Below are 23,375 nucleotides of genomic sequence, written 5' to 3'. Positions count from 1 at the left end.
CAGATGCAAACATGTGGCACACAGTATTTCATTTTTCTTTTCAAAAAGAAATTCCTGATACAAGATTTTCTTTTTGAACAGAAAAAATATTATACTCACTTCGCCATAGGGGTCTTCTCCAATGGCGGGGAGAGCATTATAATGATTTATCTGTTCCTTACCAGGGGTTTTACCTGGCAGTAAGAAACAGTAAAAAAATGGGTGGGCATGTAGCCATTTCTCTGATGACCCTTACTCCCCAGGGCTATTTGGCGGGATTAATCACAGTAGGGACACAGTATTCTCCACAGTGATTCACCCTAAGCTCCACCTGCATGTAAATGTGATGGGCACACCACTATATTGGTGTGGAGGGAACTCTGTCACTGTTGCGATGAATTACCCTCTGTGCCAATATATACATTAGGCCCTTAATTACATACTGTCAATAGTTGTATCACGGATACCTATGTAAGAGAACCAACAGACTGTGGCAAATATTTACCTATTACCATGTTTTGCACTAGTTTTCACTTGTATTTTGTGTAAGTTTATCACCTTGAGAACCACCAAGGACTCTAAATCAAAACTGCCAAATAACATTTCTAATATCTCTATACATAGTGTCCAGAAAAGATATATAGTGAATATTTATTCTGTATCAGGCTGCTGCACTAGCCAATCCTAGAAAAGTTCACATGAGTCTAACTTGTTCCTTAATTGATTTTACAGTATGGCACATGAATACATTGGGCAACAGTCATCAGATGCTGTGTTGCATATGTGCACCTGATGTCAAATGTATGTGCCCCAGAACACTTTGGTATTACAGAAGGGGTCACAGATGCTTGCCTGGCTCCTGTCATACACTTTGTGCAGCACACATTTTGAGAGATGTGTATGCTGCCTAATTTGCAATGCACAAGAATTGACCTCATGCAATTTTTCCATTCTTTATCCATGCATAATATTCAGACACAGACGAACAGGCAGAGAGGGACTTTTGGAACACACTACGGGGTCACAGAGACACCTCAGGGACCCCCCAGGAATGGAATGCAGTTATGAACTGTACTTCCAGTGCAGGATCTTTGCAGCCCAGGCTCTGCCTGCAGTGAATTATTGAGAGGGAATTTGAACTTCCACTCAGTCTCTCAGTACAGCAAACACTACAGAAGGTATGCAAACCCTCCAAGTTAGTGCTTGAACTAAAAAAGCATTGGAACAAACAATAAGCACATTAAGGTGACATGTTCCCAGTCATCTACTTCCACCTAAAAATGACGTAAAGGTCAAAAACGAAAGAGCAAATAGTAATTTTCATTTCACATACATTTCTGGTATGACTGACTGAATAGATCTTTGTTCTAATATCTGATTATCCAGTTAGCTACAATATTAGTCATAGTTGACATGTGTTAGGATTGGTTATATGAGACATTTCCATGATTTCAGTGCACTTATAGGTGACATTCTTTCAAATACTTGACAGTTCAAGCGACACGTACCTTTTCCTGTGTAGAAAACAACTTTCAATTAATGTTCTGTATATTCACAGTGCTTTCTCAGTCGCAGGTTGGGACCTCATAGCACTGCACATATACAAGCCTCTATTCCTCACTGTACTAACCAGGATTCACTTGTGTTTCTCTCTGATTGCAAACACACAAACATCTGCAGAGATGGTATTAACAAATTGATATTTCATTACAGAGAAGAGTGCATTTATCACTGATTACTTTACTTTGCATTGATGTTTAATGTAAGGTGTGTGTGTGCGTGTGTGTGATTTTGTATGCAGCCACCTGAAGGTGAAAACCCAGCAAATTAGTTACAGAACATGTTGTCCTTTTCAGCCACTTATTTGACCCACCCCCATACTCTGAAACTGCCCTATTGCACTCAGGACCAGTTCAGTGCCCACAGATGTGTCTCTCCAGTGACTGCCAGATGGAGCCAGAGCGTGTCTTCAGGTTGGGCTGAGGCAAAGACCCATGGGTGCATTTTGGAGAAGGTTTTTAAAGAGGGAATGGGTAAGTGGGTGCCCAAGGTGTGGTAACGCAGTGTGGGATCTGCACCATCACCCGGTATGCCTATTTGTAAGACTGCATTGCTGCTCCTTTCTCTACTAAGAGAAGCCATCATGAAGCTCTATAGACATTGATCAGTAGGCACAGGAATGGAGTAAAAGAATGGAGGGAGAGGCTGACTCTCTCACAGGAGTGAGTTTAAGCCACCTGAGTTCCTGCTATGCAGTGATTCAGATTACCCATGAAGAAAACTGCTCAATACCACAGAATAACGTTGTTGACTCAAGAGAAGACACCCTCCTCAAAAACATCCTCTCTCTACTTGCTAAATTATAATGTACTTATTTTAATAGATTTTTCTGCATAAATTGCCATAATTAAAGTGATGAAAGTATTATTCTGTTCACTTACGAAGACAAGTCCTTCCTATAAACTACAAAGAGTGAGGCGTGTTGCACCCCAGTTTCTAAGGTTTTAGTGCTGTGTAAGTTTACATAACATAGAACGACTCACTTGTATGTCTGCTGTCTCTCTTTCAGTTCATTGTGTCTCTGTTTTAGGAGGCGGGGGCTGTGAGTTTCTGCTGAGGCCAGCCTAGCTGCTCAAAAAAGAAAAAAGAGAATATTGATGTTCATAACATAACATAAGGTTTATTTGAAAAGTGCACATTCACAGTGACAGGTATCTTGGATGTAAATAATGGATTTGTATTTTAATCAACCTCAAAAAGGATGAAAGGTAAGAAAGTAGAACTCATACAGGTGAGGTTAATCTGACCCAGGTAGAGAAGGAAAGGGTTAATTAGCAACACATTTAAATCATCTAAGGACAAGTTCTGGTGCATTGCCCCTCTATGATGTCCAAGGAAGATGGCAGAAAGCTGGGAACCAGAGGATACCTTTGACTCTGGAAATGTTCCCTCCTACAACCCTCTGAATCCCCCACAAACCCTCCATACCCACTGATTCTGTCACCTCCATTCAAAAGCAACACACTGGTCAGGGGTATCAATCCCCAAATTCCTTACTTAAAAAAATTCTTCCAGTACTCCAAACGGACCATAAGATGGAGTTGACAAGAGTCCTGGTCACAGCACATTGGGAGTACTGCAACATCAACTTTACTAGTCCCTATCAGAAATCTATCGCCCGCTACAAGCCCAGGTACTCAGACTGTGCATGAACTTCCGCAAACATGAAGGCATCATCAAGTCCTCCCGGTGGAATTCAGGATCAAATCAAAGGTTCTCTGCAGTCCATAAAGCCAACTCTTTCGAAATCTTAGGACACCTACAGGAACTGGCCCACACTATTCCCCAGCCACAAAACGCTGATCATCATCCACCCTGCTGATTCATTAAGGATCATTCACGAGCATTAAATATGGTGACTGATCTTTGGCTGTGCAGGTGGCTAGACTTTGAAATACCATAATCCATAATTTGACATCTGAACCCAAGCACTTATGATTCAGCAACCTTCTCCCAGATCAGGGGATGTTTTCAAAGAATGTCTGATGCTTGCACCCCCTATCCGATAGAATTCTAACTTCCTATTTTCCCTTATAAAATGTGTTGTACTATTGTGCACTCACTCAATTTCCATTGCATCTTTAAAATTATAGCAATTCTTTGGCAAAGTTCTATGCTGCTCTGCACAATACTGGGCTCTGTGAGAAGGTTCTTGAAGCGTTAGTTGGAGCTGGGCTGTCTTGAGTGTGGCTGAATCCTAGATTAGAGTTCTCAGCCCTGCTCATCCCTTATACACATCAGAACTGAAGCTAGGGTAAGACCATTTCTGCCTGTCTCTTGCTCCAATTAATGCATGTATTCAGAAAATTACCAGCTAATTTGCAACCACCCACCACTCACAGAAGGACCTGAATGTTTGCTTTCACAATTTGAAAAGTAAAATGTTTATTAACATTCTCAAACTTTATCCCAGGGAGAGCTTCAAAGCTCATTTCAGCTTTCAATCTTCCCATTTCAGCCGCAAGAACATTGTGTACTTCATCTGACCCATTTATGGGTTTTCTGAGAAAAAGTTTCTTGATTTTAAGAGCATATCATTTTTGGTTGTTCTTCAAAACGTTCTGCCCTTCTATTCCATTACCTATTGATCGGGCACTCATTTATACCAAGTCATAGGTAGTTTATTATTCAAAAAGTAACTTCATTATAATATTTTGGTCTAGAAATTTACAGATTCATTTTACAGGGAATTAGATGTCGTATTGAGAACAACTGCTCTTAATGGGACAAGTCCAAGGTTCAGCCAGAGACAACTGTTGCAAGGTAAGAATTTGTGGCATACACCTGGAGCTCATCTTTGAAATAAAATGTTTGTTGCATACTCTTTTATTCTGAATGATTATACATTTGATTTTAGGAACAACACACTGCAGTACTTTTCTTTGGTTGTTTAGGTTTAATTAAAAGCCTTCATCTGTAGGTGACGGGAACTAAAAAATAACAATAGAGCAGAAAGTTTATCTTTTGTCTGGTAAACGTGGTCTTCGATCTGATGCTTTCTCCAGGTTGATAACTGAGTTATTCATGTCCATATTGAAAAGAACATAGGTCAGACAGCAAACCTGTTCCATATGTTCACAGGAGTTAAAGGATCACTTATCAGGTTATTCACTTCAACACTATATTTGTTGGGAAGTAAAATTCCTAGTTTGTATTATGTAACATACATCCTATTTCATTTTGAAGGAGTTTAAGTAATTAAAGGCCAAGTTTCCAAATGGAGATCTCTTGAGCTTCTTAGTCTTGGGAATTCAAGCCATTTGTCGGTTTTCTGAGTATATTTGTTTTTTAGCGTATAGAAAGAGAAGATATGTTCACTTATCCGTTTAAGAAAAAAACTAAATGACTTCTGTGTCAAATCTTTACCCATAAGACATGCCCAAGGTGTGGGGAAGTAACGGTGGTGGTGGTGGTGGTGGGGGGGGGGGGGGGGGGGAGGGGGGGGGGGGAAGGCGGCTGTCAAGCAACCCTGGGTGATGTCAGAAGGGAGCGAGGCTAACAGGGAGAGATACTGTGCCCGCAGGGGCCAAAATTTGCTGTCACAAAGGGCTGTTGAAATTGTCCCTATTGCCCCTTTAGAGTGTTAAGTTTTTCAAACTAGGCAAGATTTTATTTTTAAACATGTTGCAAGTCTGAGAACTTCACAAATGCCCCTAGTTCATACCACACTGCACAGCAAACGATAATTGAAGCAGTAGCATTTTAATTCCCATCAACAGAAGCCTCAATGCTCACTCTGCTATGCTGTTGTCAGTTGAACTTTAGAACTTTCAAACAGATCTAACCACAATTGTTGAGAATTCCATTGTTTGGGAGTTTATATATATTTACCTTTAAAACAAATTCAGTTCACTGCATATTTTCCATGACTTTTTAGTTCTATAATTATAGCCCAGCTACTACTTGTGTGTGTTTTTTTTAATGGAGATCTTTATGAGTAACTATATTTGTTCCTGTATGCTGTTACTAGATATGTTTATGTTGTGATTCTTTGCCAGCAGATTTTGATTTTATTTCATTTCCAGATAAGAATCTAACACAAACTAGGAAATCCAAAACTGAAAAAGTTACAAGTCATCAGTAAGACAGCAGATTTGGGAATGTTTGAATACTATTGTCTAATTTTAAGCAGTGTTCTACCTGTGCCTTCTGGGAGCTCTAGTGTGATGTACCCCTCGATCCAGCGGTAGCAGGGGAAGTGGTAGATATTTCCTGAAGGAGATTCAACAGTGACTTGGTCGCAGAACCAGCTGTCCTGAGGGAAGAAGGAAAAGGGCTCCTTGTGAAGGCGGATGAGCTCAATATGCCCCAGGTCCTGTTTTTCATGGATGTGGTACTTATCAGTCTGAAGAGTAAGAGAAAGAGCAGCATTATTTTACTGTACAGTTTTCCATTTAGATGTACCATACCTTTCACCAGAACATTTAAATATCTTCAAAAAAGACAATTCTCAGTTTCTTGAATCCACTGTTCTTATGTTTCAACAAACAATACATTAATTAGCATACCAAGGGCTGTATTTTTCAAATTCTTGCTAATAGCTAACATTCGAAAAAATGCAACATATTTTGCAGATTACAAATGACCTAAATATCTTCCCCAAAACAAGTGATGTCTGATTACTCAACCAGAAATTCCATTTACATCTAAAAAGTGGCAAATTGAACAAGCATTTTCAATGCAATAGGTCTCGCTTTAGGAAAGTTTGAGCTATTGGTATTGTAATTAAACTTTTGTAAATAACTTTTGTGAAGATTATGTTCAGTGTAATTTATTGTGACGAAAATCCAAGAACAGAAGTGAAATAATAACATCTTTTTGTGACATTTGTAATAAAGCTTGAAACATTGAGAGAACATATTTCTACCAGTCGTTGTTGAATGGTTGCACAGATTGATGTTGTGGTGGCGCTGAGTGATGTTGTGGTGGCGACAAGTGATGCTGTGGCGTTCAGTGATGCTGTGGTACTGCATAGTGATGTTGTCGTGCCCCTGAGTGATGCTGTGGTGGTGCTGAGTGATGCTGTGGTGATGCAATAGATAGAGTGAGTGTGATAGATAGAGAGAGGGCAATAGATAGATGGAGGGAGGGCGATAGATAGGAAGAGTGAGGGCAATAGATAGATAGATAGATAGAAAGATAGAGTGAGGGCGATAGATAGAGTGAGGGCGATAGATGGAGTGAGGGCGATAGATGGAGTGAGGGTGATAGATAGAGTGAGGGCGATAGATAGATAGATAGAAAGAGTGGGGCCGATAGATAGAGTGAGGGTGATAGATAGATAGAGTGGGGGTGATAGATAGATAGATAGAGCGAGGGCGATAGATAGATAGAGTAAGGACGATAGATAGACAGAGTGAGGGTGATAGATACAGTGAGGGCGATAGATAGATAGAGTGAGGGCGATAGAGTGAGGGCGATAGATAGAGTGAGGGCGATGGGCGATAGACAGATAGAGTGAGGGCAATAGATAGAGTGCGGGCGATAGATAGATAGAGTGAGGGCGATACATAGAGAGAGGGCGATAGATAGATAGAGTGAGGGCGATAGATAGAGTGAGGGCAATAGATAGAGGTCGATAGATAGATAGAGTGAGGGCGATAGATAGAGTGAGGGCGATAGACAGATAGAGTGAGGGCAATAGACAGATAGAGTGAGGGCGATAGATAGATCGAGTGAGGGCGATAGATCGATAGAGTGAGGGCGATAGATAGAGAGAGGGCGATAGATAGATAGAGTGAGGGCGATAGATAAATAGAGCGAGGGCGATAGATAGATAGAGTGAGGGTGATAGATAGATAGAAAGAGTGAGGGGGATAGATAGATAGAGTGAGGGCGATAGATAGATATAGTGAGGGCGATAGATAGAGTGAGGGCGATAGATAGAGTGAGGGCGATAAATAGAGTGAGGGCGATAAATAGAGTGAGGGCGATAAATAGAGTGAGGGCGATCGATAGAGTGAGGGCGATCAATAGATAGAGTGAGGGCGATCAATAGATAGAGTGAGGGCAATAGATAGATAGAGTGAGGGCGATAGATAGAGTGAGGGCGATAGATAGAGTGAGGGTGATAGATAGATAGAGTTGCAATTTGTATCATGATCTATAAGACTAGAAACAACAGGATAAGTATATGTTGTGACTTTGAATGTGTATATCAAATATCACCTATTACCGAAGAAAATGGTCTTTATTGAATGACACAGAATGTACTAAACAGGCCACTATTATGTATTGAATTTTGAAAATGTATGCAATTAACAATATACAACCCATTTAAGGCTTTGTATATTACGGGTGTTATATATATGTAAATATTTGTAAATAATGTATATTGCTCTAATATCAGATATGATATAGAATATGTAATAATTCAATTTCTATATCATTCTTAGGGGTCTTCAGATATATTGAAATTGTCCTGAAGATGGTCTCATTAAACAGCTCATAAGACACCGAAACGTCGACCTACGCTCTTTCTTCATCAAATTCACCACATCTATTCCATTAAGGAAGAAAAGAGCATACAATTGTTCCAATGAAGTGGCTTCATTTACTTTTTAATAATTTTTGCTTCTTGTAACATTGTTTATATATACTTTTTGTACCCTTCCACTTGATTTTTTTATAACTGTATTAAATACAATTATTTATATATACACCCGTTTGTTTCCGCTTTCTACATTTAGATCACTGTGTGACTATTTTTAATTTAATCAATAATTATTGTTGCTTAACTGCACAGTAGACCTAGAGTTATTTGTGTCTTAAATCAGTTTATACAACTTAATATTCTAAACCATATCAACAAAATCCCTTGAAGACATCTTTACCCATACGTGCTCAGATTCAGTCACTTCACTTAAAAGATTAGTGCTACTCACTCAAGTGCAGAAGTAGGAAATTCAGGGCTAAGAGGAAGTACGAGGATGCATTACAAGTCCTCAATCAAGGAATGCATGTGCCACGAGCGCTGTGAGGGGGCTGGGCAAGCATGCCAGCATTCACGAGCAGATGGTCCTGTTCATGACCTGCGGAGCGCGTGAAGTGGCTGGTGGCAAATGGACTCAAAGCGGCCAGTCGCTTTGATGTTCTTGGCTTGTCTTGCTTGGTGGGGTAGCGGATTTCTGTGCACGCTTTTCTCACATGAACTGCATGGAATCCGGGGAGGAATCCGCTTGTTCAAGAGTGGTTGTTTCCCCTGCAATAGTTCAGAGCTAAAAATATCTCGACCTAAAAACCCATCACTGTACAAAGGGAGTATTTTAAGTCAGATTATGGTGTATTTCTAAACACATTTGAAAGCTGTAGTGGTGAAGGGACACAAGGGTTTATATGGTTTTAAAAAGAAGCACAACATTTTACACTACTGAATATTTTTAAAATAAGCTATATGTACCATCAAGGCTATTTACATGGTAAGGAAAAGACTAAAAATAATACATGTGAAAAAGAAAAAGACTTACTTTAAAAACGAAATCTTACAATTAACAGTGTTGTCAGAGACTCAAAAAGGGTGAAGAGTGTCACTGGAAAACAAAATCTCCTGAGCTAATTCATTAAATAATTAGCATGGGACATAGGGTAACAACTTTTTCTACCTGTCTTTATCAAGTAAGGAATGGGAAGGGGGAACAGTCTGGCACAGAGGTGATATCTTCTTTTATATGTGAGAGGCAAATTGATACACACTAAGCATGGGCAAATTTTGCGAATTCGCGATCCGCGAATTTGCGGATTTGCGAATTCGCGATCCGCAAAATTCGCGAATTTGTGAAAAATTGCAGATTTCGTTTTTTGCGTGTTCGCGGGGTTTTTTGCGTCTTCGCGAGCCGCTTGCATAGCGAAGTTACCCATGCAGTCGTTTATGGGAGAGGGAGAGATAGATAGATAGATAGATAGATAGATAGATAGATAGATAGATAGATAGATAGATAGATAGATAGATAGAAGATAGATAGATAGATAGATAGAGATAAAGAGAGGGAAAGAGAGAGGGAGAGAGAGAACGAGAGAAAGAAAGAGAGGCCGTATCTCTGAAGGGCCAGATTCCTGAGTTGCCCCTACAGAACATACAGCTTTTTATTTTTAGCAAAATGCATATGAAAATTGTGCTGTAAAGGTCTCTTTTAGTTTAACCCCTCCTGACAACTCAAAATAGGTGTTCTTGCCATCCTCTCCCTTCTTCCTGTTTTTTATATCTGTAAGTGCTTCCTGATGAGGTTTAATTCCTTGGACAGGTGCCTCGTTGCCTACTTGTAACTATTCTCTGACCCTGCTTCAAGGGTCAGAGCAGGGTCAGAGAATAGTTGCAAGTAGGCAACGAGGCGCCAGGAAGCAATTAGCAGCAGGTGTCCAAGTTGATGTTAATTTGTTTGTAACCCTTTTGTAAAAGGTTACAAAGAAATTAGGTTCAACTTTTGCACCTGCTGCTGTAACCCTTGCTTGGCTGAAAATTCGTCCCCGCTGATTCGCGGATTTTACCGCGATTTCGCGAGATTCGCGGATCGCGAAATCGCGGAAAATCCGCAAATTCGCCTGCGAAACGGATTTTACGCCCACCCTTAATACACACACACACACACACACTACATATTGTTGCCTTGTCTGAGTACAGGGTACTGAGTCTTCGAGTCTTAAGATGGCTGCCATAGCACCTTTGTTGATGCGGTGGCAGCCAGTCAGATCTCGTCTCGAGATCTACCAGTACCGCGGTCGCCAGTAGGTAGTTATTGTTAGAATGTAGTTTACATAGGAAGAGCGTTAGATTTTGGTGCAGTCACTTTAGATGTTGTCTCGAAATTTCATCAAGCGGGGGCCGAGAAAAAGGGGGGGTCCCAAAACGGTTTTTTTCCCTGTTAATTTCCATGGCAAATTTACGCACGGCTGCATCCTGAATTGTTGAACAGAATTATACCACAATAGGCAGAAAGGGAGCTCTTAGTCCAGAAAGCACTTCTTTGTTAAATGGTTTAAATCCATTTGGTAGTTCCTGAGAAAGTTAAAGATTTCTTAGATATACATCTGAGGCCGTGGTGGATCCACAACCCCTCCTAATTTTGAGCATGAGATATTATTGGCTGCCATCACTTCAAACCAGGTAGTCACAAGAAAAAACTTAAAAAATAAAGAAAAAGGGGCAGGGTGCAAACACCCTGACCCCCTAGGACTCAAATGCATTAAAAAAACTTTTTGGGGCAGGAATTGCAGTGGATCTGTGATCCGGCTGACAATTTGTGCAAGCAGGTGCAGGTTCCCATGCTTCAATTAATTAGGCCCCGGGATGGGCCAGGACCCGGGGGCAATTCAAAATCTTGACGGGCCACTAGGGCCCCCCGCAGCCCCGGTGACCACCACCTCCCAGGGGATGAACACAAAGGAAATGCGGGTGGCCACATGGCCCACATGCAGCCCCAGGGACTGACGCCTCCCTGGGGCTATAATAAATTATATTGCATGGGGGTGCTCTGGCCACCCACACAGTCCAGGGACCGCAAAAGCCCTGGGGCAACTCTATATTTAATTACATATGGGGCCGCGCTGTCCACGCAGCCCCGGGGACTACCACCACCCGGGGGTTTAATTAATGTTGGGGGGGCCACGCGGCCCCCCTCATGGTGCCGTAGATGGCCCTCGGGACCACCACCCCCCAGGGCTAGCTCCAGCAATGTCCCAGGGTGCCCACCCCCGGGATATTGCAGTTTGCTATAGCTTGCATAAGCTTACGAAAGTCTCCAGCAGTACATTCAACAATCTCCAAAACCACAGAAAATAAAACAAACTTGAACGTGAATAACCTAAACAATGTGAGTAATCTGGGGCCTGTGCGCACAAAAAGCTCAAGCAAGTCGGAGTCAGACTTCAAGTTGACCTGAGGGCATGTCAAAGCCAATAGTTCATAATACTTCCCAATGTACAACACAATGCACATTTGTGCACCACTGCCTACAGCACTGCACACTTCATCTCCCAATGTACAACATAATGCACATTTGAGCACCAATGCTTATAACACCGCACTTTGAGACCAAGAAGTACATTCCAAACCTCTATCTCTTTCATGCTTTCAAATGCACATCCCACACATTCTATTCCTGGCAAGGCTGTTCTTCTTTGTGATAGCTCTCCCACTTTAAAACTACAAGATTACATGAAAGACATCTTCAAGGAAAAAGGCACATGCAGGAAAAATTATTTCATACATTCAAGTTAGGATAAAGTAAAACACCAAAAGTAAATTAAAACAATGCTAGTCAAAGGTCCTCACATGGTTTCAAAACATAGAGTGCCTCTAGCACTACACCACGGTACAAATTATAATGACCGGCTCCCGCCGGCACTCAGGATGGATTTTGGTTGTGGAACCCACAGGGGCCTTGGGGTTCTTCGGGCTCCCGCAGCTGCCCCAAAGTTTAAATAAAGTGTCATGGTTCTGAGTGGGACTAGCACATCCAAGAACAATAAATACAAATTAATTTATTATTCACTAATCATTTATTATTCACTGTTCCACACAAGGAGAGGCCCATAATGCACGGGGGGTTTTAATTATATTTTATTATCCTGGTACTGCCCCTAGAAGAGGCAGGGGCATCAGCAAATATTTCTTAAAATATTTTGGAAGTATGTGGGGGCAGAGCAGTCTCCAGCAACATAATATCAGTGTACGTTTCCTGGATGCTGAATTAATGACCACATAAGAGGTTACCATAATTTTTAGAGCACTCCGATCTGAAGCTGTTTTCTCTTCAGCTGCAGTGCAGAGACCGCTTGTGGTTGGTACTATAATTGTATTTTAAAGCCTAAAGAAAGTTAAAAAAATACTCAAAGACATGTTTATTGTTGTTTAAAAAATGCTTTATTTAGTGCTGGCAAAAGAGGGCAGCCCTGTCTGGTGCCCTGTTCTAAGCGAAGGAACCTCGCTCTAGCGGCCGTTCTGACTGCAAACCTTAACACGGTCACTTGCTCAAAATCCATTTTCCAGAACACAAAAATTGCTCTGCTGAAAATTGACAAACTCTTAGACATAAGTATACGACACTCTAATTTGGAATCGCTATGGCATAATTACACATTACTTTACAAGGGGAAAGCACTACACAATGACTTATCCCCTCTCCTTCAAGGAAATCCAATCCAGATATAACCTTGACTCGCTAGAATTCTATAACTTTTTAAATATAAAGTTGGCGATTACTAAAGCAAAACTCTCTACAAGGCCTCCTTCTCTCCCAAACTACCTCTCCAAACTATACAGACTTTGCCCCCAGGTTTCCTGGATCTATAAATGAATATGCCCGCAACACTCTAATCTCAGTAAACAACTCACACATTTCTAGAAATCACACCCCTCTTTTCCAATATCAGATTTGGATTGGTCCAAAACCTGGGTGTCAACCATGAGACACAAAATCAACCCAGCACTCTCCCAGATGAAGTTTTGGCTGCTCCAAAGAGCTTTCTGGACTCCAGCGCGTCTTTACTCACACAACGTCAGAGATGACGCAATATGCTGGAACTGCAAGGATAAAGTCTTCGCTTTTCCCTCTAACGTTTTCTCATACTCCCCCACCAGAGAGATATTGACTCTGGTATTCGGCTTCCTCAAAGCCGTGTCTCTTACTGACAATGATAGGGCCCTATTAGATCTACTCCTCACTGCAGCGGTCAAGATTACTCTCAATAACTCGAAGGACACCCGCAAAGCCGCCTTTACCTACTGGTTAAATTGGGTCACCAACCTAAGAGGGGATGATAATATATCACTTCAAAACTCGCCGTGGCAACCTCCTAACAGACGTATGTGGGACACTCTCGACAACTACTTTAGCGTACACAAGCCACCATGAACCTCCTACCCTACATTCACAAACTTGTTTAATACAACTTTGCTTGATCTCTCCACGCTACTCCTCTGGTCACCTCTCCTACCAAAGTCAGCGGCTGTTATCATCTGTGGGTCAATGCACTGATACTACATATGTAACATGTATGATTTATGTTATATCACTTTTTGTTATTTTTTGGATTTGCTAATGTTTATTACTGCCCATTTAAATACTATCTTTGCAGTCACTGTCCAATCTTGTATGTCTCTTTCCTATGTTCTTATGTTTTCACGGTCTGTATTACTTTTTTGGGAAACAACCAATAACATTTTTTTAAATGAAAATGCTTTATTTAAAATATTTTGTTACAGTCAGTATTAATAAAAATTGCAGTTTGTGCATTATAAAATATGCACTCTACTATCATCTTTTGGTTATTTTTTTCACAAAGTCAATAGGTCTGTTTTATATATGTTGATGTGCTCATCTCTTGGTAAAGCCTATAGGTCTGCATTTTAATTTATATGTTTTCTAGCGCCTTGATACCCTTGGGCTTAGTTGCGCTCTACAAATTCCCCTTAATTCATTCATTCATTCATTCATTCATTCTTATATAATGTGGGTTATGTGCCTGCAGGTGATTGGCACAGGGCCAGGCTGATGTATGGGGTTGGGTTGGGCATTGATGGGGGGTTGGGTGCAGAGTCTTCCTGGCCCAGCAACCAACCCCACACCATGGGGTCTGGACCCAACAGGGGTTTTCAGCATATGTATATATATTAAAGTGACTTTATTGTCATAATATATTACTTTACATTGAAAAAAAACTACGCTATAGTTATGTAAACATGGCGGTCAAAACATACCATTTTAGACTAACAACACCATTGAAAATCACAGTTTCGGGGCGCCCTAGTTGGACCAAGGTTACAGACTTGAAACTATGCACTTGTGATGGTTTCTCTGTAATGGACACTGCTCACTTTATGTTCTTTTGCGGGTTTTTTAAGGATATACGGAAAAAATGTATTGTACCCCTACTAAAGGACAAAGGGTTCAAACAAGTGAAACCTGCCCTATTATATCTCCAACTGTTAACCAATATGTGGGAAATTTTTAATGTTGCCACTTTTTTAAATATAGCAATGAGATTGAGGACAAAATGAGTTAGCCTTAGATAATATTCTTTTTAGAGTGTGTTAATTATTGAACTTTTAATTAAAAAGAATTGTGTATGTTTTTTAAACTCACTTATGAAATTGTTACTTAATTTGTATTGTTTTTGTTAAATATTCTTTCCTTAGTTTATGTGCCGCTAATATTAGTTAGCCATATTGCATTTGAATGTCTTTTCCCTCTTTTTGGACCTATGTATACTTTTCTGGTTTTTGTTATGAACCGAATAAAGTATTTTGACTGACTGACTGACTTTATTGTCATAATATATTACTTTACATTGAAAAAAAACCTAGAACATTACTGACAAATTCCAAAGCTTAAAACTACGCTATAGTTATGTAAACATGGCGGTCAAAACATACCATTTTAGACTAACAACACCATTGAAATTTACCAGTGACAGTTATTAGTGATCAGTAACTATAACTTGCGCAAATTGTCGTTATCAATTTTGTCATTTCAGATGTCATTAGAAATGTAATTAATGCATTCACTGAACATTTCATAAGAGGTGTAGTAAATTATTTTTAGGCATGAGTTATAGTTACTTGAGATAATTATAACTGGTGAATTTCAGCTTTCCCTGTCCTTTATTGCACAGGGACAGGCCCTGACTGGTGGACAACCTCACTATATTTTAAATTTTTTGCACCAAGGATTCGGAAATCCACCACAATTCTCCACAGGGCTGCATTGGGACTCACAATGCATTCATTTGTTTTTGTTGTATTGCTTTTCAATTTTCCTATTGAAAAATGCATGGGGAAAACATGTTTTGGGACCTCTCGTTTTCTTGGCCCCTCTTGATGGATCACCCCTAAGATGTTGAGGAGGATGAAAAGTTATGGGATGATTCATCAAAAGGCACCAAACTTACTAGCAACTCACAAAAAAATCTATATATATATTCTAAATTTACCAGTGAGAAAAAATAAAAGATAAAAGTGATGTGCTACTAACCTAAATTAGTTGCATCCCTCTAGGCACACCTTTAGGTTCCTTCAAAAGAAATTGGACTCCAAAATTGTTCGTAGAGTTTCTAAAATATTCTTTTATTCCAGTGTATATTTGTATTAGTAATGACATTTTTTAATTTCATTCTTTAAGGCAGCATATTCTTCAAAAGCATCGAGTTTTTTGCATATAGTATACTCAATTGTTCCTATGCATTTCTGGCTGGAAGCCGTTCTTTAGGGAGCATCAGTAAAAAACTAAAATCATAGCACATTTATCCATGGATTAAGTCACATATATTATTCACTTCTATTATCCTTATATACCTCAGTGTGATGTTATAAAACTTTGCAATATGTGTGTTTATATGTAGAGCCCGTGTACATCAGTTTGAGTATTAGTGCTCCCATCGTGTTTTTAAAATGTGCTCTAATAGGGCCACAAGAAAAAACGTGTAAACAGACTTACTGGACTTTAACTCGATCCTAGTTAATCTACTGAAGAATAAATAAACAACGGAGCGGTTAGGCGATCGAATAAACACTAGAAAAGTGCTTCGCTGTGGTTATTTAAACTAATATATCGAAAGCGATCCACCACTTACTCGTGTGTTACACGTTCTCCACGAAAACTTCTTTGTTCGTGCCGAATACAAGCGGCACTTCCGTATTATATTTAACATCTAACCTGATAGGTTGCGCAAATGCGGTCATGTGCGCAAAGAAATAAATGAAGGACTATCCGCCAAGCGCGGTGAAAGAGAACAGCTGCTGCGGTTCCTAATCTCTATATTAGCTAGCGTATTCAAAGTATAAAAAAGGAAAAATAGTACCAGAAAAGGAATTGGGAAATATTTCGCATTTAAAACATCACGCAACAAAATAAATAGAAAGTGACAGGAGTGACCCCAAGAATAGATGAGTGTATATGTTCTTAAAGCATAGTGTATATACGTGACGTAAATGATGATATCCATTCCTAATCAATAAAGAAGTGTAAAACATAATACATCCTCTTGAAAAAGTTCATATAAATCATACTATATATCATAATATATGCTCATAAGAATACATCACCAATACTTGTACCAAGGTAGCAGACACTTACGCAGCAAAAAAGCTGTTACACAATTTATCAGAGATAACATGCAAGTTCTATACGGTCATTGAGACCATTTGGTTTGCTAGAGTTCAATTTACTTACCCAAAAGTTTTCACGTCGCAGTAAATATTTGTTATTGTCCCTTCCTTCAATTCTTTGAACTATTTCCAGAACCAGAAATTTAATTTGTGAGATATTATGATGCTCTTCCCAAAAATGTGTCGCAATTGCAGATCTCATGTTCTGTGTTCTGATGTTAGATTTGTGTTCGTTAATGCGTATTTTAATTTTACGTTCAGTCTCTCATTAGATGTATCACAGGTAGCAGACACTTTTAGTTTGATATTGTAACCCTTCATGGGGTGTGTTAAGGTATTGCCCTTTATTACATTATTACAATTATTGCAGTTCATGCATGGTCTGGTTTCTTTCAATAATGTTGCTTCAGTTTTCTTATGTTTGAGTATTTCTCCCATGTTTTTACTCCTAGTGTGGGCAAATAATGGTGGTTGTGAAAATAGAGAATTAAAATCAGGTTCCATATCAAGAATTGGCCAATGTTTTCTAATAATCCTTTTGAAGTTGGTACTTAATGTTGAAAATTTTGACACCACTACCATTCTGATGACGCAAGACGCCACCCTGTGGAGCACCCAGAACATTTGCACCAACTTAACAGAACAGTATCCTAAGATCTCATAGGCTGTGCACTTGAAAAAAGTTTTGTTTCATTATAAGAAATAAAAGATAACATTTTTAAAAATTTCAATACGATCACTAACCTAGCCCCGTCACTGAGAAGCCAAGTAGGTCCTCCTCTTACAGATAATATCTGTCCAGTGATTCATCACCTGCCTCTGGGTGCCAGAGACCCTGGTGTGGCAGTAATGCCACACCACACTCTCCTCCCCTACTGTAGCCCTCCAAGATCCAGTCGCCTGCTGGCAGCATGAGGTCGAGGTGGAATTACAGAAAATAAATGAGGGCTACAACATCTGACTCATTGCAAATGTGACAGGCATTACACTCTCACACTTCCATCACCCACAGAGGATGCCGGAATCGGATACAATGGTGCCGCCTGTCACTGCCATAGCTGGGAACAGGGAAATGGGATACCCAAACAAAAAAGGGAGCAAAATATTCAGGTCTGGCGTAGTTCGCGGAGAGAACTCCGCAAAGTTACAAAAAAACTCTGTGAAGTTCAGCGAATGGCTGAGTGCAGTGCGAACTGCAGTTTGTGCTGGTATTCCTGCCGCTCAGGTAGAAATTCTACCCAAGCTGCAGCTCGCACTCGCCAACTTACCATTCGCGATTGCAATCGCGAGCAGGAAAAAACTGCACATCGCAAAGCAGAGTTTTCTGCACTTTTTGTGCTCCGCGGAGTGCAGAGTGCAGAAAACTCTGCAAACTCCACGAACGGTGCGAAGTTCACCACCCAGGCCTAAAAATATTGAAGATAAACACACAGAGGCACTCAGAAACTAGCAAAAAAAGAATATGAAGTTGAAAAAAAGTGAAAGGTGAATCAGAATGTGATTGATGGTGGTTAATGGGGCCTGGAAAAATGTGGCATTGCTAGGTAGGAGCAGGCTGGCGTAAAACCCAAATGGCCGCGTGCTTGCACAATACGGACTACTATTCACGCTATTTTTTTGGACCCAAAATGTGTCTCAAGCACACTTTTTTGACCTGAGGCGCCGGAGATGCATTTTGTGTGGCTACGTAGGAGCAGGCTGGCGTAAAACCCAAATGGCCGCGCGCTTGCACAACACGGACTACTATTCACCCTATTTTTTTGGACCCAAAATATATCTCAAGCATACTTTTTTGACCTGAGGTGCCGGAGATGCATTTTGTGTAATCATGAGTAATTGCAGGTATTGTTTAGGAAATTTCATGTAATTACAGAAAGGAAACCACATGCGTTTCGTACACACCTCTTATAATAAAGATTTGTTATATTTATTACAATGAAGAATCTCTTATCCTTGGCAATAGCATCTGCTCCCTCAATTACATACAGGAGCTCAACATCAGTGAAAGACATTTTGGTGAGAGCACACATAAGACTAAACAGTAAACCAATCTCTTGGGAAACATAATAGGTTTTCAAAGGCCATAGCTACAAAGCAATGAAAAATAATTTTTTTTCTACATGGTGGGCAGATTGTTGTTGTGAATCTGGTAAGCGTCACACGTTATGATTTGTTTGGGTGAGCACCTGCACTTTTTTCTATGGGAGCTAAAATGGGAAAAATAACAAAGGGCCTCATTACGATGTTGGTCAGAAAGGCTCCCAACGGCATTCACTTTGTCTGAATCCGTGTCGGAACCCGTGTTTCCAACCAACTAGGAAACTCATCCGACCGACTGATTACAATAATTGGACACTGTCAGACTTTTCGACTCGGTTCCGACTCATTTCCAAACGGCATTTGGAGAAACCAAGTCAGTTGGAGCCGATTCGTACAAGTCTATGAACCGCGTTTCCGACCGACGTATTACGATGTCAGAATCGGGCAACCTTTCCGAATCAGTTGTTCCGACTTGGATCGGCTGTCAGAAAACCGTCTTTGGGGACCTGTAGCAGGCCCCCCTTCACCCGGAGTCCTCTGGTTGGGGCCCGTGGGTGTACCCATGGGTCCCCTCTTTCCAACCATGCACAGTGTGGAAAGCACCCTGGGGTGGCCACCACAGAGTGCAAGGTTTTCTGCAACCACCCCTCTATTCAATGGGAGCCTGTGTTGTTGGTCGGAGCACAGGCTCCCATTGAAGTCAACAGGAGACTGATCGAACGGTGTTCGGAAGCATCGAAATCCATCAGTTGGACTCCCTGTACCAATTAGGTTAGAAACCATTCCGTCAAGGAGTCGGTCGGAATGCTTTCTGTCCGACATCGTAATGCTGGTGACCTGCAAAACACTGGCTTATATTGATTTGGCATCCTATTGTTTCTTTATTTTGGTGATATTTTGATTATTATGTTATCTTCTTTTAACTTGGTTTGGATGTTTTGTTATTTATCAACTGTGATGTTTCTTTATCATATTGCAAATGCACCATATGTAATTCTTTCTCATGGAATCTCTGCTGCATAAGACAAGCTACCGGGATATTCTTTCTCATGGAATCTCTGCTGCATAAGACAAGCTACCAGGATATATCAATGATTCATGAAAGAATCCTGTGTATTGTAGGAAATGACCATGTATTGCTTACCCCCCAGTTTTTTGTGTTAACTTTTTTTGCTGACTGTAGAACTATGCAATTTACCCATTCTAACCAGTGGTAACGTGAGGGTGCTCCTTCTTTCAGCATGATGAATTTGGTATACCCTTTTGAGGCATATTTTACTTAGCTATAAAAGTGACTAATAAGGTACAAAGAGTATCCAGGGCTTGTAAGTTAAATGTAATTAATGGACTGTAGCCCCCATTACGCCATTCTCTCCAGTGACAGTGTAAAGCATGGCTTCAGGCCTATAATTGTAACCTGACTCAAGCAGCTTTTAAACTGTAATTCGACTTGGCAAAATGAACACTTCTGACAGATCTAAACCTTTCTTTTAAATAATAATAAATCATCCAGAAGATGTCCTCCTTGCCCAAAAGGCAGGAGCATGATATTTAAAAGTAGGTTATCGAGAAATATAATATTGAACATGTCCTTACAATGAAAAAGCCACAAGAGATATCTTCACTGTAGTAAGGCTGTTTGTTCCTTAGGAAAACACCGGGATGCAATAATACATGTAATAATGCTATCCCCAGCTGCTAGAAAACACTTTGAAATTTAATTTTTGGACTCTTTAAAATATTTTTAAAGACAGATAATACATAATACATACTAAGTAAAAGGTACATTTAGAAAGTTACCTTTTCCCTGCCTAAAGCATCTGGAGGCTAATTTGCATTTGCCTCCAGCTGCAGCCCTGAGTGCTTAACCTTAAATGAGGTGTGAACACTGCTCCCAAAACAGCAGACAAAAGGCTTGGGTGTAGGGAGCTGTTTCTGTTCCTCTGGCAGGGTGGCCAACTGGCAGTGCCCAAGAACTTGAGTAACCTCATAGGTGTGTTCCATGTCAGACGACAGCTGCACAGGCAGCTTCTTTGCAACCCCAATCAGGCAGGCTCCAGTCATAGTGGGGGGTGCCCCTAGAACTGGTTTGAAGTGACTAGGTAGGAGCAGGCTGGCGTAAAACCCAAATGGCTGCGTGCTTGCACAACACGGACTACTATTCACGCTATTTTTTTGGACCCAAAATGTATCTCAAGCATACTTTTTTGACCTGAGGCGCCGGATTCCCCTTCCTAGGGTGGGGACATAGGTTCCACACATGTGGAGAAGGGTTTTACTATCTTGTATGTAGGCAGAGAGGGGCACTGTGTTTTTTATGTAAGGCACCAGAATATGTTGCAAAATGGGTAGCGTCACTCCTGGGAACTTTTTCCCTATTTGTTAGGGATTGGGCTAGAATTCTCTCCCAACCACAGGCTAGTTTCAGGCAAAAATCTGACATTCACAGAGAACAACGTCCTGAAAACACTCCTGTGCATGTGGAAGATCAGAAAAGGACCAACCTAGCTGTTTGAGACCTTACAAGAGATCTGAAGGACTTAACCTTCTCTCCCGCTTGCACCCAGTACAAAGATATCGACACCAGGGTCATAAAACTGACCTCCTGTTCAAGCTACAAGGACACATCTAAATGCAAGAGGCATTTCCTGCAACTGCATAACTGACCAGTTCCAACTGGAACTGTACTGGGCCCTGGTCCTTGCTTGTGTTGGATTGAATATTGACCACTTAGTTCTGTACCCAAGATCCTGGACTCTTTGCTGGTGTCAAATCCTGAAACTTGGGACTTAGAAACTTTTTGCAAACTTTTTGCTGTTAGAACCAGCAGGGCTTGGTTGGCAATCTGCCAAGCAAGTCTTATTAAACGCATTGGACTAAAGATTCAGGTGGCTCCCACTGAGTTCTTCTCCACAGCAGAAATTCGAAGTCAGCTGTGCCACGCTGATAAAGCTCCGGCCTTGGGGAGCTAGCCTAGGCTACAGACTGCAGCCTTACCCAGCTAGAAGAACCCAACTCCAAAAAAGTCAGAAGATATAAATCTTCACCGGCCAGTGAGAGACCTTCTGTGAGTGTGAAATTCAAACTTCTGCTCAGAGCTTTCTAAACAAAAGTCAATATCTTTCCTGAAACCTTGTCTAAGGGACAGCCTATGACGTGAAGCTTTCTTTGGTATGAACTTGGTCCCTGTAACCGACCCTTGCACCATCAACGTTAGCAATTCAATCATAAACTAATTGTTGAATTGTGCTGTTTTGGTGTCATTTGTTTATTAAATGTACCCTGTTTCTTCTAAATTGATTTACCTTCATTGCTGCTTGAATACTACATAGATACTTTATACCATGCCTCTATGTAAGACTCTTTAGTCTTTGCCATGGGTACCAGGGAGTTGAGCTCAGGTTAATTTACAGTCTTTAGTCCTTTACCCTGGCCAGGATTGGGATTATTATTTGAGGTGTGTACCTTCTAGCTAGGAAGTAGCCTGAGAAACAGCAGCTGATCCGCTGTGTATTTTGGTTGTTTGGGCCAGATTTGGGAAGGGTTCCTGGCCCCTGGTCCAGTTTGGGCGTGGACGGGCGCAGACAGGCTCAGATGGGCTTGCCTATGGTTTTGTTTTAGGCGGCATTAAGAGGAGAAATGGGCTGGTGCAAGCTGCCTCCTGACAAGAGCCCTGGCTCTTAATTGTTTACAAATTAACCACTGTCCAAAAATGTGTTGAAACTGCTGAAAAACCTCTGAAATGTAAGGTTGTTGTAATTTGACAGCGATTAGATTAAGCATTAGCAGAAGACAAGCTGTATTTAGCAACTATCGTAACATTCAGCGGACTCCATTTTGTATTTGCGGCAGCCATTTTGTCTACCACATGCCGCCATGTGCTCACCATGTGCTTTGTCCTACCTCCTTGTTAACTGCGTCTGAAATCTGTCCAGCAACAAGCTATATTTAGTGTTTTCCACTTTTGCGCATTCCCAGTAGGGTCTGCAGCTGTTAGTAATTAGTTCCAGATAGGAATGTGTTTACTAGTTCCCAAAAACCGTTAGCTCTGCCCACTTATCGATTGTGCCTTTCAGTATGCCCTTATATGTACATAAAACTTGCTTCTGTGTTTGTACCGCTTTCTTTTGAGCCCCTGTGTGTATAAAGTTGCCATGTACTCTTAGTTCGGTGTGCTACGTCATACAATACCGGAGGGTGTTGTTTGGATTGTAGTACCCTCTCATGAGGTGTAATAAATATTTTATTTTCTCTTCCAGTTTCTGTGCCAACTTCTTCTTATGGTCTAAGGACTTTGTGCAGAGAAGGACGAACCCCTTGCACTGGTAGGCCTTGCTGAGGCTTACTCCGACAAGGTCACAGGCAGTTTTGTGTATCTGAATCATACATTAACTTAGAAAGAAATGCAGCTAATTGTCAGTATATTTTAATCTTATGGTTACTGCACATGCTGCAGAGAGAACAGTTGATCCAAAGCACTACAGATGTAAAAAGTAGGAAGCACTACTAATATAGATTGTAGGGATCATAAAGAAGAGCATTTCGAAGTGTCTGCACAGCAAAAGGCAGTATGCTTTACATTTGGTAAATACAATTTATTTTGGGGGCATGTCAATGCTTTACTGATAGCACACTGAGAAACTTCTAAAACTGTATGAGTCACAGTTCTGGTGAGATACTAAATGAACTTTTTTGT

At 40.7% G+C, this 23,375-nt stretch overlaps 1 protein-coding gene across 3 annotated transcripts in view; it reads right to left on the bottom strand.

The window, feature by feature from the left end:
* LOC147678117 (hydroperoxide isomerase ALOXE3-like) overlaps positions 1 to 23,375 on the bottom strand; it is a 186,462-nt gene that overhangs the window by 148,384 nt on the left and 14,703 nt on the right. For all 3 annotated transcript variants that reach the window (XM_086945973.1, XM_086945974.1, XM_086945975.1), the window contains exons 2-3: positions 5,680 to 5,884; positions 2,523 to 2,607 (exon numbers count right to left, since the gene is read on the bottom strand). In XM_086945973.1, the coding sequence (XP_086802099.1) occupies positions 2,523 to 2,607; positions 5,680 to 5,884 (290 nt within the window). The remainder of the gene's footprint in view (positions 1 to 2,522; positions 2,608 to 5,679; positions 5,885 to 23,375) is intronic.

Source organism: Lissotriton vulgaris, chromosome 12, assembly GCF_964263255.1.
Source record: "Lissotriton vulgaris chromosome 12, aLisVul1.2, whole genome shotgun sequence".
NCBI classification, from domain to species: domain Eukaryota; kingdom Metazoa; phylum Chordata; class Amphibia; order Caudata; family Salamandridae; genus Lissotriton; species Lissotriton vulgaris.
Note: the sequence above shows the minus strand (reverse complement) of the source record. Positions and strands in the feature narration are given on the sequence as shown.